The sequence below is a fragment of the Stigmatopora nigra genome, chromosome 15 (assembly GCF_051989575.1).
Source record: "Stigmatopora nigra isolate UIUO_SnigA chromosome 15, RoL_Snig_1.1, whole genome shotgun sequence".
Taxonomy (NCBI): domain Eukaryota; kingdom Metazoa; phylum Chordata; class Actinopteri; order Syngnathiformes; family Syngnathidae; genus Stigmatopora; species Stigmatopora nigra.
The window spans coordinates 7,299,920-7,318,193 of record NC_135522.1 but is presented as its reverse complement, the minus strand read 5'-3'; the positions used below and the strand labels follow the sequence as shown (position 1 = coordinate 7,318,193).

Sequence of the window (18,274 nt, the reverse complement as noted above, 5' to 3'; positions counted from 1 at the left end):
TTTGAGCATTAAGCATGCCCCACAATAGTGACTACTATATTTTGACAGCAAAAACCGGAAGCCAAGATTCCCCACCGCCCTTTCAAAGTAACTTCACGCGTCTCCCTCCCTCAGCTTCTGACATGCATTCAATATTTGCCGGTGAAGCGTGCGCGCATGCTGGCGTCATGACCGCGCCTGTCCTCGTGAGTTGGAGTGCATCGTTACGGTGTCTCCGTGGGGGGACCCCAAGCGTGCACCCCCGCTGAGGATGAATAGACAGCCATCCTTGCAGCCATCGCTCACACCACTGCAGGACACGCTGCACTGCGCGATGCGGCTCGGGGTCCAGCCAGGAGGCGACGGTCTCCTATTTACTCCCCGATCGCAACATCTCCTGTCCGACTTCACCTTGACGCTTCGTCTGAGTACTTTCCTGGACTGTTGTTGACGACGGCGCCGTCAAGCGTTTGCTTGTTTTCCAGTCGTAAGTGGGAAGAACACCATGAACTGATCGTGAAAGCCAAGCAGGCGGTAATAGGAGTCACCTGGAAGCACATGATGGCCAACAATAACGAGCTGCAAGTAAGTTCAACATTTTCTTTAAACCTGCTCTGACCTTTTGACCTTTCCCGGAATAACTTATCCTGCATATTTTCAGTTTTTCTACGTGATATTTAGGATCAGACAGATTTGTCTGTTGAATTTTTGGAAAAGTTTGTTTAAATTGTTTGTTATTTTCGTTGGAGTGCTTGCTTTTCATAGTAAGAGTTGAATTGAATTTTTCATCCATTGCAACAGGTTTTGTTGAGTTATCATTTGGCATTGTTTTCAAATCATAGTTCGCTGAGGGTGATAAAGGTTCAATTCTTTTGAAAGAGACGTCTGATACTGACAAATGAATTTTAAATTTAGAGTAGAAGGATCAAATCTGGCTTAACTCTGCAGAGTTATGACACAAAATCTATGCAAGTGTAGTCAAAATCATCAAAATATTGATTACATTTTGTATCTGGAAACAATATTTTCACAGGTCATCAGAGATTTGCTGTCATGGACTGAAAATTTCTTTGCACAACTCTTCATATTACTAATTTAAATTATTATAATATTTACTTTAATTTCAATAACCAAAATGTCTGATTGATCACCTTGAAAGATTTGATAATATTTTTAAATGTAGGCTCTTAAATGCATTTAAGAAGTTGATTTTTTTGTATTGTCAAGGTAGTAATCAAGACAATAGAAAAATATAATAGCTACTAATAATCCTGGCAGAATTCATGGGATAATTAGTTATTTTTGAGAATGGGATATTGTGGTTTAGCAATTGTAGAAAAAACTTTTTGATCAACATTATTTAATATAACAAAACAGTCCACAAAAAACAATGTCTCTTTTTCCATACAGTACCTTGAAAATCAAGTACATGACTGGTGATACCTGGGTTTGTCTTTCCCATACCTTTATATTAGTGCATTCCAGCTCTCTACTCAACCCTATGGTAATGTGTGGACTCAAGGCATAATACATGCCTAAACATTTTCTTTTAGTTTCCCAATTGCATTCTTTTATTTAAAAAAAGAAGAGGAAAAACTCCACGTGAGCAAGATTAATATATTATGATGAATGCAATCGTCATAACAAAAATTAGCTAATGGGTTGAATATTGTCTATCTTGGCTGCACTGCAAAGGATGATTTTCTTTCTGCCCACTCTAATGCATTCAGCGCTACTGTCATGGTGACTGGAGAGCAGCAGGCGATGATCACTGAGCGATGGCAGATGGAGATACACTGATTGAGGTTGCTTAAACTGTCTTGCTTGAAGCCTCGTTCAATTTAAAAGCATCGTATCACATTGCCCACATTTCTATGATACTCTCAACTGATCACTTGTATAAAGGGCATTTAAATTTTGGACCTTGATGTGACAAAGAATTTGATTTTTTTTTTACATAATTCATTCCAATTTATTAATATAATGTCATGCTGTTTTATTATGCCAAATTAGTTTTTAAATATATATAAATCATTCTCTAAGTGGTATTGCAGCTCAACTATCTATATCCTGTCATTTCTTTGTTTGCAGCTTGTTTATCTTTTTGGCCTTCTTTTTTTGAGGGCTTTAAATCAAGCCTCGTAGTGTGGACATGAGCATTGTGCTGAGCTGATAATGTAACATTCACTTTGGGGAAGCGACGTAGTCTGAAGCCTCACTCATGAATTCTTTATTCCTTTTGGGTTTTAAAGCGTACAAGCATGGGAAAGGCGCTACTGCCTCTGTTGCCGTCTGTTTCCTGGGTGGAGAGGGGCAGCCAAATTACTTCTGTATTGATCACCCGGCAGAATGGAGGCGGCTTCTTCCATTTTCTCTAATGGCCTTAGAAGGCTTTCGAGAGGGATCCTCAGTGAACTTCACTGATTGACTCCCATGTGTTATAATCCACAGCGAAGACTTGAATCACACTCATAGATACATCTCTTCTACTGCCAGAGAAAATTAATCAGAAGCTGAGCACTCCAGTGTGTTTCGTACCCCCTTAGGCAAAGATTGCATCAAATCTACAAAGATGCCAAAACACTCATTTGAAATCCAACACAGTCTCTTTAAGATAATAACACAGAATACTTAATAATTTGCACAATCAGGAATGAGAAGCCACACAACTTGGGTTTTGTTTTAGAACAGAAGGAAATGCGGACAGTTACAATCAATTCTGATAAGTTAACAAGTCACAGCATCTCTAAACATTATTAAAACATCATTATGTGGCTGGGGGTGAGGGCATCTATTTTATCTATGGCAGAATGCGCGTCAGCATGTATTTTATCTTTATTAAACACAAGTATAGCTGTTAAGAACAGAAACTTCAGACCCGCCTTGCACCCATAACATTCTAATAGCAAGCAGATGTACAAGAACAAATAACTAATAACTATGTATATGCTATTACTCCAACATTTTTTAAAGAGCAGATTTGCCTCCACATATGTAATAGATATTTTCATGACATTACATGATTCATGCTTTCTTTTAGTTGTCCACTAATGTTTGTAGTTGTGTAAAAAAAATAATACAAAAAGGCCCATTTATTCCATTGACAAAAACATAACATTTTGCATCTTGTAATGCTACCCGTCCCACAGTTTTTGATTGACCAGATCATGACTGAAAATATACTGAAAGTTAGAGAACATTTCCCCACAAATTGCATATTTTATTCAGAATTATTTTTTCTAATCCCAGGTTTTTTTTAATGAAGCAGGAAAACTAATTTAACCGTGTTTATTTGGTTCTCAATTATGTTTCCTTGTTAGTAACATTTCACAATTTAGGTTTACTATTTTGTATATATAACTAAACAAAACTAAGTTTGATCACAGAACAACAATATATGCAGACTAATTCATCAGACTGGGAAAAGTTTTACTAGTTCAGAAACAGAAGTGTTGCATGAAACAAGTTTAAAAAAATGTGTTTAGATGGAGTTGGTCCTTCTCAGTAAACAGTCATTTTGACATGTCTATGTTTGCGGTTTGCAGACATCAACCTGTGATTTGTGTGGTTATGCGGAGGAAAGTAACCTGTGTTCCAAAAAGGTCTCCTCCAGAAACATTTTTTTTCAAATCAAACACTAAATTATCACAAAAAAATGCAATTTGGATCAAATTGGAGACTTGGGTCACCTGTTAGATGTCCAGTAACTTCCTATTACTATTTTGAAGACTATATTCACTCTTTGCCACTTTGTTTTGATGATTAAGAGTGACACTGATATGTCTAAATCTAAAAAAAAAAAAAATACTATATACATATGTAGGTGTGAGTTCAACTATTGACCTCTTCAGTATGTGCAGCAAGATTGCTGTGACTATTGTATACAGTAGTAAGCAGTAGCCAGTGGCCTATTTGTGGTTACACATGATGCATTTGAGGTTACTTTTCTCCTCACAGTCCTGAGGTCATGTGATAGTCTGTTTGTTGTGCCACAATATCGGTGTCATGTTTAAGGGAAGCACGATCTGAGTCTCCATTTGCAACAGTGGCCTGTCTGTGCTGTCTGGACCCAAAACACTATGCCAGAGTGAGAGGAAAAACTGTATCATTCCCTATTGGCAGGAGTCCAATACAGTTAGTAGTAGTATAGCATAAATACGTACACACCTTTGTGTTTCCAAATGTAACCCAAACTACTACCATTGTTGCCATGTACTTTTTTTTAGTGACAGCAGCAGTCTGGTGCTATTGTGATTTTTCTTTTTAATCCACAACCAAACAAACAATACATCGGAAACTCTGAGAGTGGTAACAGAAGGAGGAAAAATGGCCTTCTATGAATAGGATACAGTTTCTGCCCAAGGGAAAGTCCAGACTGGGGGAAATTCTACAGGTTTGTGTTTAAGACACATTTTATAGGATGCTTCCAGTTGTATTATGATTTATTCTGACAGAGTTTACTTGCAAGGGATGGTTTCATTTAAATAATTATTTTTAACTGTCTACTGGATGTATACCCTTTGTTAGAAGTTTTGTGGCTTTCACATTTATAATTAAATGTCTCAAATTGGATGACCGTATAGGATAATGAAGCAGCAGTAATATTAATTTTTCACAATTTCCCATTGTTTATATTTAGTATCTATATATATTTTACTAGAGTAATTAATGTCACTAAAATCGAGTTTTTTTTGCATGTTTTTCCTCTTCGCTCACACAGAATCAGTTAAGAGGGATAATCATCTATATAACAAAATGGGCCTCTTATCTCTCCCCCTCCCATCGTCAATAACCATTCTTAATCTGCTTCCCAGGTCCATTAGCATCATGGCTGCCCTACCAGCATGGACTGTAATGCTTGTATACTATGTTTCCCAAAGGTGAAATTGTAACACATTGCAATTGAAGTCAAGGATCTCTCCTAAAGTCTGATTAGCTGTATTTTGTGGAGTGATTACGTAAAGTGAACAGATTTGGTGTTATGGTAAATCTTCCCATTGACTTAGAATGTATATAACATTCCAGTTTTGATGTCAATACAGGATTGCGATTGGCTGGCAAATAGTTAACACATGTGACCTTTAAAAAGATGAGTGCTATAGAATAGGCTGTCCTTATATGAACAGTAGTTAACCTATTTTTGCACAATTTAACCATTTTGCTCAAAACCTTTATTGAAATACTCGTAAGTCTTAGTGTCCCAGAATGATTTGTATCCACTTTCCGCTTATGCCCCATGCCCTGCTACAGCCCATCTAGTTTTATGGTGTGCTTCTTCTTTCAAACTCCCCAATCATAAAAATATAAAGAACATTGTTCCAGCTGGGACTTGCACATTACATGTTTTAGTAAAGCCTTATTCAGGTTTACTGTTGTAGGTCAACAATTTAGCTTGCAGATTGTTGTGTGTGTAGGCCATGCCCATTGCAGAAAATGTCTTGAATTAAATATTAAGTCTGTTTTTTTTGTCTGCACCTCCTGTAAGTGCAGTCTTTGTGGGTCACATGGGCTTCATGCAAGTTGACCTCATTCTATTAGCTCGTTTTGATGGTATTGACGATGATGAATGTCTAATCATGTCGATTTTCCAACCCCTCCTGCTATTAATTTAAATGAGATGGTCACAGTTAGATGTCCAATTGATTTCAACTGGGAAGGTTGGCAGCAAGTAAACAAATAGACATAGAATTATTTGCTGCTACCCGTCACTGGTGTTTTATTTTTCATTGTCTTTGTGAAATACATTTTTTTATCAGATTTTCTCTCCTCTCTTCCACAACATTCACCCTTTTTCTCTTTTGTGCAAAGTATTTTTGCACAACACATGCATGAAAAAAACAGGTTAATCAATTAAATTTCAGAAATGTTCCTAGATAGGATTTTTTAGCAAACATATTCAGTCCAAACAAAGAGACTGTTTGTTGCAGCCAGGTTCACAATGGTCAAAACCAGGGAACACAAACATTAGCGTTGACTGAAGTCTTTTGAAACGAATGACTAGTGCACAAAGATACCTTTCTTGATGCTGTGGAGCCTATGATCCACCCCAGCTGTGGAGTCTATGCATGCAAACACACATACACACACATGCAGCTGTGCATCATTCATTCATTTGTCGCTTACATTTTTCCTTTTCTTTTCTGTTTTTCTTTGTTTCTACAGCAAGCAGCAATGTTAAGTAAAAACTGCAAGAAAAGATTGTGCAATAAATATTCTTACCGCCTTAATTTGAGGAATTCTAGGGATTACCAGGCAAAGTATACAGTCCAAGGTACATTCTGTAAGCCTCAAACTCATAACGTGAGAGTAAATGACACACAATTCCTGACTGCTGAATAGTAATAATTTCCAAAAAGAAAATTATTTCTTGTGGTTGCAAGATTTCCCTTTTGGCAACAAATTTTGAATTCTATTATTAATCATCTGCAATATAAACTTTTTAAAATTATTTTATTAAATTATTGCACAGGTTTAGTGCAGGATTACACATTACATTTTGGATATTTAATGCCAACACTATTTAAAAGGAGAAAGTTTTACTATCTGAATGTCCAGAATGAATATAATAATGTATTTTACTGTGCACTTACCGTTTAGTATTTAAAAAAAAATAGATAGCTTCAAGGTCCTGAATGATCCTAAATGGATAAATTCTAAAAATATATATTAATAATGATGAATAATTTCTAAAATTTGATTTTGTGGATCGAACAGTACATTCAAGTAGATTTCCACGAATACATTGCAAGTTTACTCACTCACTCACTTACTCAAACTTAAACTAGCAAAATAAAGTAGCATCATTCTGTAAAGAAACAAAAAATGCTCTCATAATTTTTGCAATAGAGAAACTTTGACTGGCTTATGGCACAACTTTTTTTCCCCACTATGTACTGATCTCTTTTGAAATGTCAAATCCTTTTTATGAGAAGGTCAGCAAAGGTTTTACCCTTTAAGAGTTTTCTCCACGCAACACAGCTCTGCTCATATAAAATTACTTACGTGTTTTCTCTTTTAGAACAAAAAATTAAATATTTTTTAACCAAATATAACAATCAGTTTTATTACGGTATAGTTTTCAAAGGATGCAATGAATGGTAGACAAGGTTAGGAATTGGTGGTTTTGATATGACCAGAATGTATCAAACAATGCAGTCTCTGCTTTGAGTCGCAACAGGAAGCTGGGTACACTGTGAGCTTGCACAACCACCAATGTGTGTTCGCCTGTATATATGTGTGTGCGCACGCACAAACTGCATGACGCCTCCGTGAGCTGAACAGGAAGCAGGGAAGTCTACATGTTTCTCTCTCCTCCTCTCCACCCTTTTCACTTGTTTCAGATTTATCCAAGCCTTTGAGTCTAAATCCATCCTGGATTTTGAGGAGGCACGTATTAGTTGTTTGTTGCTACTGTGACTGCTGGGTAGGGAAGCAGTTGCCAAGGGGAGAGGGAGTAAAGCCAGAGGCCAAACATGGCCAGTGAGGATGCAATAGAGAACTATATGAGGGATCAACCTGCCGATGACCCTGTCCACACAGAGCAGAGTGACACAGACAATTGGGTAGGAAACCTTTCAGCTCACAACATGGCCATCTTGTTGTCCCCGTTGACATGTTTTCTCTTTTCGGCTGCTTCCTCATTCACATTTTGGAAATTGTCATCATTTTTCATTCTTCTCTTATCTGGCTATTACGATGTCTTGGCATTAGTCTGAGAGACACCATGGACTTGGACGTCGTTAGTTGTAAAAAAAAACGAAGATGAAGTTGTATTGTGTTGGACAGAGTTGCGTCACAGCATACATTTTCCCTTCCTGTCTTTCATGTTGTATCACAGCTGAGGTCCCTGATGGGGCTGGATTTGCTATCGCCTCAACCAACTAAATTCATTGGCTGCCACTGGTGTCCAATCTGTCTGAAGTAGAAAGTATGGCAGCAAAAGGCAGTCCTCCCAAGGAATAGTGACAGTCATTTTACGAAAACAGAAAATCTGTTTAAGCCGCATAATTATACTTCTATATCAATTCATTTGTTAGTGTTAATGTTGTCCATATGATATTTTATATTGGGATTGTCTTTTTGAAAAAGTTAACATAATCATCCATCATTCGTTATTTTTAAACAATACTTGAAAAAGCCAGCATGCAAGAACACTGTAATCTGATCTGATATTTGAATATGAATTAAACCAATCGATTAGAATTGGTTTTCAAAACTCCCGGTCTTCAGCACATGGTCAACTGTTTCACCATGGAAAAGTGCTACTATGCTGCAGCTGGATTAAGGTTTTAACCATCTAGAGCTGCTGCCCCAGTCGGCTTGTAGCTGGATGCACATAGAGGCATAATACGTTGTAATCAGCTCTACTAAGCTGGATGGATGGCTGCTTCATTTTGTGAGTAGCCCTTAGTCCCCTACCATGCCTGACAGAGGGGGAGGAGATGTAAACTGGAATATGTGTATAATTTACAGGTGCTTGGATGCTTTTGAGCAAGATTAAGGACAGTAATTATGTAATGAACTCTTTCAGTGCTACTGACTATAATGGATGTTAAATCAGTGTCTCTTCTTCCATTTATTATGAATGTATATTAGTTTGTCGCGAGTTCAAGTCCTATTCAAGTCATTCGCTCATTTAGTGTCCCAAATGAATTGGACGTCCGTTAACATGAATAGCAGCCAATAAGTTAATGTCAAAACTTTTGTAGTCAGTAAAACTGTGTTTTTGTTTTTGTGATGCATATATATTGATAGCAAACTTCTACTGGGATGTTGAGTTTTATTCCAAAACAAAGTGCCAGTTGCATACAATTTCCAACATAAATTATTGACCAGATCAAATAAAAATATTTTGTATACTATTTATTCCAAACACTGTGTGTCAGTGCAGTATAAACATTGGAAAAAGACCACAACCTTCTTTCTACCCATTGATTTTTGGGAATGGGTCAGACAACAGGACGAAAATAGATAAATACAACACAGTAGAATCTGGGAGACCATGCCAACTTTGTAAGGAGAACCAAGATTCAGACCAATTTACACGTATGTCATCATAATACAGAACGATGCAGACACCAGAGCTTCATGCAAGAGTTGCAATGTGATTGCTTGAGCCTTTGAGCTACCCAGTAGCAGATGAGACCCCGATTAAAATCTGTGTATTCCTGCTGTTCTAATCTGCTGTAATCATGTTAGTGTTGATCATAGCAGCAGTGATGTTGGCACTCAGCTGTTTACGCACTTAAAGTATAAGCTAAATGGGCTCCATTTATATAGCATCCTTCTTCCTTCCAAGAGCTTTTAAAAAGGTTGTCTCATAAACCATCTCTCATAAACAGATGTGAGTAGAGTTGCCAAAACCTCTGTTCAAGTATTATTGGAATAACTTTAGTTTTTGTACATTAAGATGATACAGATGAGTTCAGTTGTATGACATTGTTATAAAAAGCATTCTCTTGCAAAGTAAGATTTTCTTTTCTTTGCCGATGACAGAAATTGAACATGATTTGAATAAGAGGATGAGTAATCCGCTGGATATTTGCTTCATTACTTATCTGTAACTTTCTCTCCTCCTTCAGAGTGATCCAGGCGGGCTGTCTGTCTTGCAGCAACTGGGCTTGGACCAGAACTCTGACCTCTCGGACTCCAGTGTGCAGCAACGACTGGATGAGCACCGCGAGAGGATCCGCAGAGAGATCCGTAAAGAGCTGAAGATCAAGGAAGGAGCTGAGAATTTGCGGAGGGCCACAACTGACAAGAGAAATGCCCAACAAGTGGACTCGCAGATCCGAAGTTCAAAACGCAAGCTGGAGTGTCTCCATGATCAACTACAAGAGCTGGATGCACTCATTGTGGTCAAAGGACATGGTGAGAATAAAGGTACATTTTCTGCGTCGAAAAAAACTCATTCCACTGGGCCACCCGCATCTAAAAAATATATAATAAATTTGAAAGGGTCTGCTCATCATCCCCAATAACCCTTTGAAATTGATACATAATAAATGGCAATACTATTGTCACTTTTTCATGTACTCGTTTTATTTTTTTATAAATAAGACAATTTTTACTATTAAATGGCAGCCCGGTGGGCGAGTTGTTATCGCGTCGGCCTCACAGTTCTGGATTTGAGAGTTTGATCCTGAATAAATGTGCGGTATTGATAGTAATCCTTCACATTGCACCTACAGATGCTGCAACATCACCAGGCTCGGTCAGTAGACCGTCTGCCAACCAACACCGTATTGCTGCGTTGGAGCGACAGCTAAACATAGAATTAAAGGTCAAACAGGGTGCTGAAAATATGATTCCCATTTATGCCAATGGAGCTACCAAGGTAATTACCTGGCGTAACGACAGCTTGCTCTTCTCTAGTACATGAATGATACTAATTCTTCACTGCCACTCATCAAATGTTCTTTTTGATTGCTTGCAGGACAAAAAACTTCTCCAGACGGCTCAACAGATGCTGCAGGACAGCAAGACCAAGATCGATATCATCCGCATGCAGATCCGAAAGGCAATGCAAGCCACTGAGCAGTCTGAAGACAGCCAAAGTACTTATCAAGCTTTAGTTTGTCACCCACGCTTATCTTTTTTTTTTGGTCCCCTTTCAGCATTCATCCACCTGTCACACTGCATATTTTATGCCGAAAGCAATGGATCGATTCTTGCTTTAGAACCTCGCAGTGCCTGGTCAAACACACTTGTGCACACACACACACAATGTGCATTTACACACCATTATACACATTTTCCATTACAGTGATTGAGCTCCTGGTTAGAGTCTTATTGATGTTCCTGTATACCCTTGATGTTGGCCAACAACTAAGAGCTAGGTCTCATTTAGCCAAGGTTAGAGACAAAGCAGGTTGTGTCAGAAAAGAAGTAAACATTGTTTATCAATTATGAAAAATTGGTGCTCTCATCTTTGATATTGCGTTTACAAGGCTAAAAGCTGTAATCGAAAACAGTCAACTATCTTTTTGTTGTTGTTGTCTTGCTTCTCCATCTGAAAGCAAAACGTAACTTGAGAATGTGAACCTTGAATGTTGATGAGGTGGGAGTTTATTCAAAAAGTATATTGAACCTGTAAAATATAGTGTTCTCATTGCATGTCAAATGCATCATGTCTCATTTTGACAGAGTGAGAAGTATTTATTGGAAAGGCTCACAGGGGTTCAATTCTGTTATTAGTTTTTGACTGCACTGCCTTTCATTGTGTAATATGTTAAAAATCTCTTGTGTCGTAGCCAAACCTGATTTGTGTGGGGTGGAGCTGCGTGTTGAGGAGCTGTGGCATCATTACCGTGTTGAGCATGCCATGGCAGAGGGAGCGAAAAATATGCTGCGACTACTTGGTGCGGGAAAAGTCCAAGACAAAAAGGCCATGGCGGAGGTAATATAGATAATTTTTCTTTATAAAACAACACAGACAAGAAGCAAAACTGTAATATATATCTTTGTGGACCTGTAGGCACAATGCGGTCTGAGTGAGTCATCCCAACGTCTGGACCTGCTCAAGTGCTCGCTGGAACAGCGGCTGCTGGAACTCCCAGAAGACCACCCTAAGGCCTGTCTTATCAAGGAGGAGCTGGTCTTGGCTTCCTCCTCAGCTTTCAGCTCTCGTCATAGTACATCCTATGTCCACAACCAGTACAGCACCCTTAGTAAACCATCACCTCTCACAGGTAGACACCAAGGACCTGATTTGTGAAGGAATTGTTCACACAAACAGATGTTCCAATTTTCCAAAAAACAGCCAAACTAGTGGAGGCACATGCCTCAATGCATCCATGAGTTAGACTTCCCTACTCACCTCATGTTTTCTCTCTCTGACCAGGAACTCTACAAGTTCATCTTCTGGGATGTGTAGGGTTACCAGAGGTGGTCCCAGGCAGGACCAAGGGCACACCCGTGTTTCTTCCAGCTTACTCTACGGGGGATGGACGCTCCTCCTTTAAACTGAGTGGCCTCTATAGCCGCAGCACCAGCAACATGAGCCTTAAGATCCCTGGCAAAAATGATGAACTGTCTCGTATGTTTTTTTTTTTTTTAAATTGAATTACAGATGCTTAAAAGATTAGATGCAATAGCCTATTTCTTGCCAAATGAACTACCAGGTGTTTGAAACAAATATGACATTTTAAGTCTATTCATGTGAAAAGATATACAGTAATTATTAACATTTGAGGATTACAGAACATTTGCCCCAACTTCAAACTTTTACATCAGGTGTTTTTTTTTTTTTTAAGTCTAGCTGAAACAATATATTTTTTTGCTCAGTCCTAAAATGACCCTGTCAATTGTTTCAGTCTGGTTATTTATAACATTCATGAATAACTGCCCTTGTATAGATGAATAAATCAATGCCTCTTTTTGTGTACATATTGCAGTGGAAGTGAGTGCAGTACTGAAGTTGGAGAACACAGTGGTGGGTCAGACCGCCTGGAGAACATTTGGAGATCAGACGTGGGATCAAAGCTTCACTGTGGAGCTGGAGAGGGTCAGTATGTGTTGTGGCACTGCAGCCACTCCAAAATTGTTATAACTGAGACAGTAGCCCTTTATGGGAAGAGTGGCCATCTCTTATTACTCAAAACAAAATAAAAACTATAGGTATCATTGACATGTTTAGCTACAGAGATTGACTTAATCTGTGAACGACTAAGATTAAACATATGTGCATTATGTATATCAAATGCTGCCTGTATTATATAGATATATTCTGTTTTTTTCTTTTGCATTAGTCTAGGGAGTTGGAGATTGCTGTTTACTGGCGAGATTATCGCTCCCTATGTGCGCTGAAGTATTTGAAACTGGAAGAGTTTTTGGATAACCAAAGACACAGACTCAAGTTTGATCTGGAACCACAGGGCCTGCTGCTGGCAGAGGTAACACACAAATAACAGAATTGATCAATTCATAATTTTGTCAATGCGATTTTGTGCTTGTTTTTATAGTACTAATCATTGGCTATTTGTCTTTTATCTTCTGTTTCAGGTGACCTTTTTCAACCCTGTGATAGAAAGAGGACGCAGACTGCAGAGACAAAAGAATGTCTTTTCTAAACAACAAGGTATGCATCACAACTCACATGCAAATGTTGGACCTGTGTCATATGAACAGATGTACTATATTTATTCACACATGGTACATAGTGGGTGACATGGCAGCCACATGGGGTGTAGCAGATGGTCTTGATAGCTTGGCAGTATCTTAGTAAGGTTAAAAAAATGCAGTGTACCTTGCATTTGCTGCCTGTATGATATGGTGTTAATTTACTATGAAAATCTGAAGGTTCTACAGACATTTTATTAATTATTTCACAAAATCCATTTATTTCATCATTTTTTTATCCTGCTTTACCTCATCAGAGGTGCTGGTGTCAGTTTCCCTGCCAGCAACGTTCTTGACAATGTTTTATTTAAACCGTACTTTAAAAATAATCATTTTAACTGATGTATTACAAACAGTATGGTGCAGTAAAATCACTGACCACAACATTGGATTGCATTGATGCACTGTTGAAAGGAGACTTCAGATCACTGATTGTACATTGTTGGTCCCAGGGAAAGCATTTCTGCGTGCCCGGCAGATGAATGTGGATATCAGTACATGGGTTCGACTATTGCGGAATGCCATCCCAAGTGGAAGCAATTCACCGGCTTTCACACCTGGTTTCTCAAGCAACACAGGCACTGGGTATGTCCATCTTCGCAGACCAATGAAAAGTGTTCAAAATGTTTTTGCATTCTTTTTTGTGTTGATGTTTTTAATTTTGTATCTTTCCCTGTTGTGTTTGCAGAGAAATCTCTGTGGAAAAACTAAATCTGGATCCAGAATCAAAAGCTGAGGTCAGTGACTTTACCGCTGTATTGAATAAGCACAAGTCAAAGAGAAAGTTACCTGTCTTCTCATCTTTTCTTGGATTGAAAACATTTGGCTTAGGAACAGAAATGAGATAGCATTTTTGTCCACCTAAAGTAATTGCATTAAAAAATGGGCCACCAATTCAGATGTGCACAGCAAGTGTCGGGTTGGAAATGGTGTGAATGACAGATGCCATGATCATTTTTAATTTTAGTGCTCTATATATCATGCCAGTTGAGATTCGGGTGGGGAGGAGGTTTACCAGTCATTATATGTCCAAAGATATTGATGGTCTTATTATGTATAGTAGTTTATGACTGTTTAGTCATTTACTTTTATTGTGCTAACATTGTCTCTTCTTTTCTCCCCCATACTTGGATTTGTGGTACTCCACTGGAGCAGACGGTGGTAATCGAGACTCCTTCTATGCCGGATGTTCCTGTTCCTGACCCCCCGTCCAGATCACATTCAAGGGACTCGTTGCGCAGGTGCCAAAACCACACGTACTGTATGACCACACATCAATCCTGTAAGCACTATGGCCAACACAGGATGTTAACAGAATCTCCCTTGAGCCCGCAATATGTTTCTGGGTTCAGCTATTTTTTTAATTGCCATTGCCACGGGTAGCTATCAAATCAAACCGACTTGGATTTGAACCTAGGACCTCAGACCTGTGAGGCCGAGATGCTAACCACTCGCTCCACTGGGCCGCCTATTGCATATATTTCAAAAAATAATTACATTTGGCTATTCTAGTCAAAGGCCATATAGCCTCTTCCTATAAAGTTTTGTCCTTAATGTATTTCTTGATTTTATGAAAGTAATCCTGTATTTTGCAAGCACTGCATTTAATCTGTCTTTTATCTTACTCAGACCAAGCAGAGGCCCCGTTTGCCTGCAGGATTTCAAGATGATGGCCGTTCTCGGCAGGGGGCACTTTGGCAAGGTATTAATATTCCATTAATCATTTTACAATTGATACCCTTGAGCTGTTTTTCTAAAACTTTTTTCTTCATAATTTTGCCATTGCTGATGATAGTGAAAGGCTGTACATTCAAATAGTGGATTCAGAATTGCTGTACACTGAAATATAGAATTTACTTACATTCTAGAAATTCTGTCATAAGAATATAAAAAAATGTTATCACTGTAATGCGCACTTGCTGTGTGTGCTGCCCCATTGTGGTCACATATAATATTAAACTATGAAAGACTAAATCCTACGTGAGTAGTCATTTTACATCAAAATCATAATTTTATAGTGTATTGATTTTGGATTATTTAAAGAGGCACTGAAATTATATTGTAGGTTTGCACAACCGTTACCAATTTCAAAACCTGAACCATTTATCTTGCAAATGCTGTTACAATCAAATAGAAAAAACACAGATACTCTTATTTTATGCATAACATTATGTGCCTTCGTAGAAATTCTGTAATGAAAGTTTCTCTTTGATTCTCCAGGTGTTGTTGTCAGAATACAAGCGAACGGGTAGTCTGTACGCCATCAAAGCGCTGAAGAAAGGAGACATAGTCACAAGGGATGAAGTGGAAAGGTAATCAAAACATGGGCCTTTCAACTAATAATGATCCTTGCATTCATTCTAATGTAATAAATGCCTCATGTTCTTTACCCACTGTCCTACTTCAGTCTGATGTGCGAGAAGCGGATCTTTGAGACCGTCAACAGCTCTCATCACCCATTCCTGGTCAACCTGTTTGCATGTTTCCAGACACCAGAACATGTGTGTTTTGTCATGGAGTACTCAGCAGGGGGGGACCTCATGATGCACATCCATGCAGATGTCTTTTCAGAGCCACGTGCTGTGTGAGTTGTGGCCCGAGAAAACACAGCTAATGCAGTATATAAAATGATAGCAATGCATAGGATTTGGATTTTAATACTCTGTGGAGAATACATGTTTTAAAATGTGATATTGTGTTGTTTCCCGACATGTGGCAGGTTCTATTCGGCGTGCGTGGTCTTGGGACTGCAATTCCTTCATGACCATAAGATTGTTTATCGGTGAGTCTTGAGCTTCAAGAAAAGAAAAGATGATTTTCATTCATTTCTCCTGCAATAACAATCTTTTTTTTTGTTTTCAGAGATCTGAAGTTGGATAACCTGCTGCTTGATTTAAATGGTTTTGTAAAAATAGCTGACTTTGGGCTTTGTAAAGAAGGTAAATCCTTACATCATCTCTTTCATTACATGAATATGTGCGATACAGTCTAAAAACAAAATCTCGGCTTTAAATTCACCAAAAAATTGACCAGTCCTCACAGTTTAAATGATTTAGTAGTCCATCATTGACTCTCTTGGAATTATGCATTTAATAACTGGTTGCTATAAGTAAAATTAACAAATAAAAACTCAAATTCATTCATTGCCCAAGCTTAATATTTTTCTCTTCAATATAAACCTCACCTGTTTTTTTTCTCACCCTAAGGCATGGACTATGGGGACAGAACCAGTACATTTTGTGGGACCCCTGAGTTTTTGGCACCAGAGGTGCTGACAGACACATCATACACAAGAGCCGTCGACTGGTGGGGGTTAGGGGTGCTCGTGTATGAGATGTTGGTGGGAGAGGTGAGAAATCTATTTCTCTTTGACATATTTGGGGTTCAAAAGTTGAATATTCATTAAACCACTCAAAACCTGTGATAGATTTAGAAGAATTGTTGTCAATTCAGCCCCTTTTCCTGATTTATTCTAATCTTGTTTGTTGCACTGTGCTATAAATTTGCTTATTTAACAAGTTTATATATAACATAATACACATACATTCATTTTTTTTCAGTCTCCTTTCCCTGGTGATGATGAAGAAGAGGTTTTTGACAGCATAGTGAATGATGAAGTTCGCTACCCGCGATTCCTCTCAACCGAGGCCATCGGTATTATGAGACGGGTGAGATTACGTTTTTTTTTTTTAATATTTCAAACTATGCCTGAGGGATAAATTGATGCTATACGTACATTCATTTTAGTATTTCTATTTCGGGGTGGAGAGCAAAAATTATAAATGTTTTTTTTAGCCATATTCATTTCATTCATTCAGTATTAGGTTTGCCTTATTCAGATAGAGTAAAGCCATAATTATACAAAAGTCTTTAATTAAGAAGATAATGGTAACTCTTGATTGCCATTCTTAGAAGTTGTCTTTTAACATTGTATTATTGTTGTATTGCATAAGATAATTGTAAATCACTTTGATCCAATTCAATTATTTCTAATGTTAAAAAATGCTACTAAAAAGCAAGTTTAGAGATTGTGTTCAATGATGTGGTTTGATTAATCTTATCTGCATTGTCTGCTTTGTTATAAGTTGTTGAGAAGAAATCCTGAGAGGCGACTGGGCTCTGGAGAAAAAGATGCTGAGGATGTCAAAAAACAACCTTTCTTCAAAGTGAGTTAGAACAATACAGTTTAAATAAAAAAACACAATATTTTGACCTAAAGTAAGTATTTCTGACCAAAAACTCCTGCTAAATCCCCTTAACACCTTCCATTACAAGGTTTGCAACTTTGCCTATTCACTTCATTTGTACTTTTTCATATAATCTATACTTTAGGATCTGGATTGGGATGCTCTCCTCCATCAAAAAGTGTCACCTCCTTTTGTTCCGAGCATCACAGGAAAAGAAGACGTCAGCAACTTCGATGTAGAGTTCACAGCCGAGGCTCCGACCCTCACGCCGCCCCGCGAGCGACGCACCCTCTCCCGCAAAGAACAGGACTATTTCAAAGATTTTGACTATGTGTCTGACCTGTGCTAATGTTGAATAAGTGCGTAGATACCCACTGCCAGCCTCATACTCTTAGAAAAGAGAAAGGGGGCAGATGGCGGATTGCTGGAACTGAACAGGATAGACAAATAGCCCAAATGTGATCGCGTGTCTCGCACATCTGCAGAATCCTCGGCCTGCTGACCTTTTTTTTTTAGACAATCTGCTGGGGCTTTTAGAGAAAGTTGTGATGATAACCGAAGATAATCCAGATTATGTAGCAACTGATTTGACTTGTCCTGTTGTGTGTTTCAGTCTGGAGTCAAAGGCAAACAAAACGTGCTCAACCAGCCCAAAAGTATCCGTCAGAAGTTGGTTTATCGTCACTTAAAGTTTTTTTGTCTCCTGTATTGTCATTTAGTTTCAGGTTGTGTCCTGTTGCCCAGGTATGTCATGGATTTAGGTCGTTAATCTCGTCACTCACAACTTCGAAAAGGAACACTGGGTCGAGAGGGGGGGCTAAAAAATAATATCTGCTTATTGTTAGTTCAATTTTGTTTGCTTTTCCGTTGATTGTAGCAGAGAGCCAACACATGATGTTCTTTAAATAAAAGAAAACAATCTTGTAAATGCTTTCACTGCTATTCTGCTGTGAAATTGAGTCTAGGAAAATAGCTTGAAAAAAATGGCT

At 38.3% G+C, this 18,274-nt stretch overlaps 1 protein-coding gene across 2 annotated transcripts; it reads left to right on the top strand.

The window, feature by feature from the left end:
* Window positions 1-95: 95 nt before the first annotated feature.
* On the top strand, window positions 96-18,227 carry LOC144208441 (serine/threonine-protein kinase N1-like). Of its 2 annotated transcripts, none has more exons than XM_077734286.1 (22): window positions 96-564; window positions 9,561-9,861; window positions 10,170-10,315; window positions 10,415-10,535; window positions 11,232-11,377; window positions 11,456-11,669; window positions 11,822-12,016; window positions 12,375-12,484; window positions 12,729-12,872; window positions 12,982-13,057; window positions 13,551-13,683; window positions 13,787-13,835; window positions 14,254-14,339; window positions 14,728-14,800; window positions 15,319-15,410; window positions 15,506-15,682; window positions 15,818-15,880; window positions 15,961-16,037; window positions 16,305-16,447; window positions 16,659-16,766; window positions 17,184-17,264; window positions 17,431-18,227. In XM_077734286.1, the coding sequence occupies exons 1-22, from the start codon at window positions 538-540 to the stop codon at window positions 17,632-17,634; spliced, it is 2,766 nt and encodes a 921-aa protein (XP_077590412.1). In that variant the 5' UTR covers window positions 96-537; the 3' UTR covers window positions 17,635-18,227. The 2 variants fall into 2 exon arrangements, with proteins under 2 accessions (XP_077590412.1, XP_077590411.1); XM_077734285.1 differs by lacking the exon at window positions 96-564 and adding an exon at window positions 7,270-7,541.
* The last annotated feature ends 47 nt before the right edge of the window (window positions 18,228-18,274 follow it).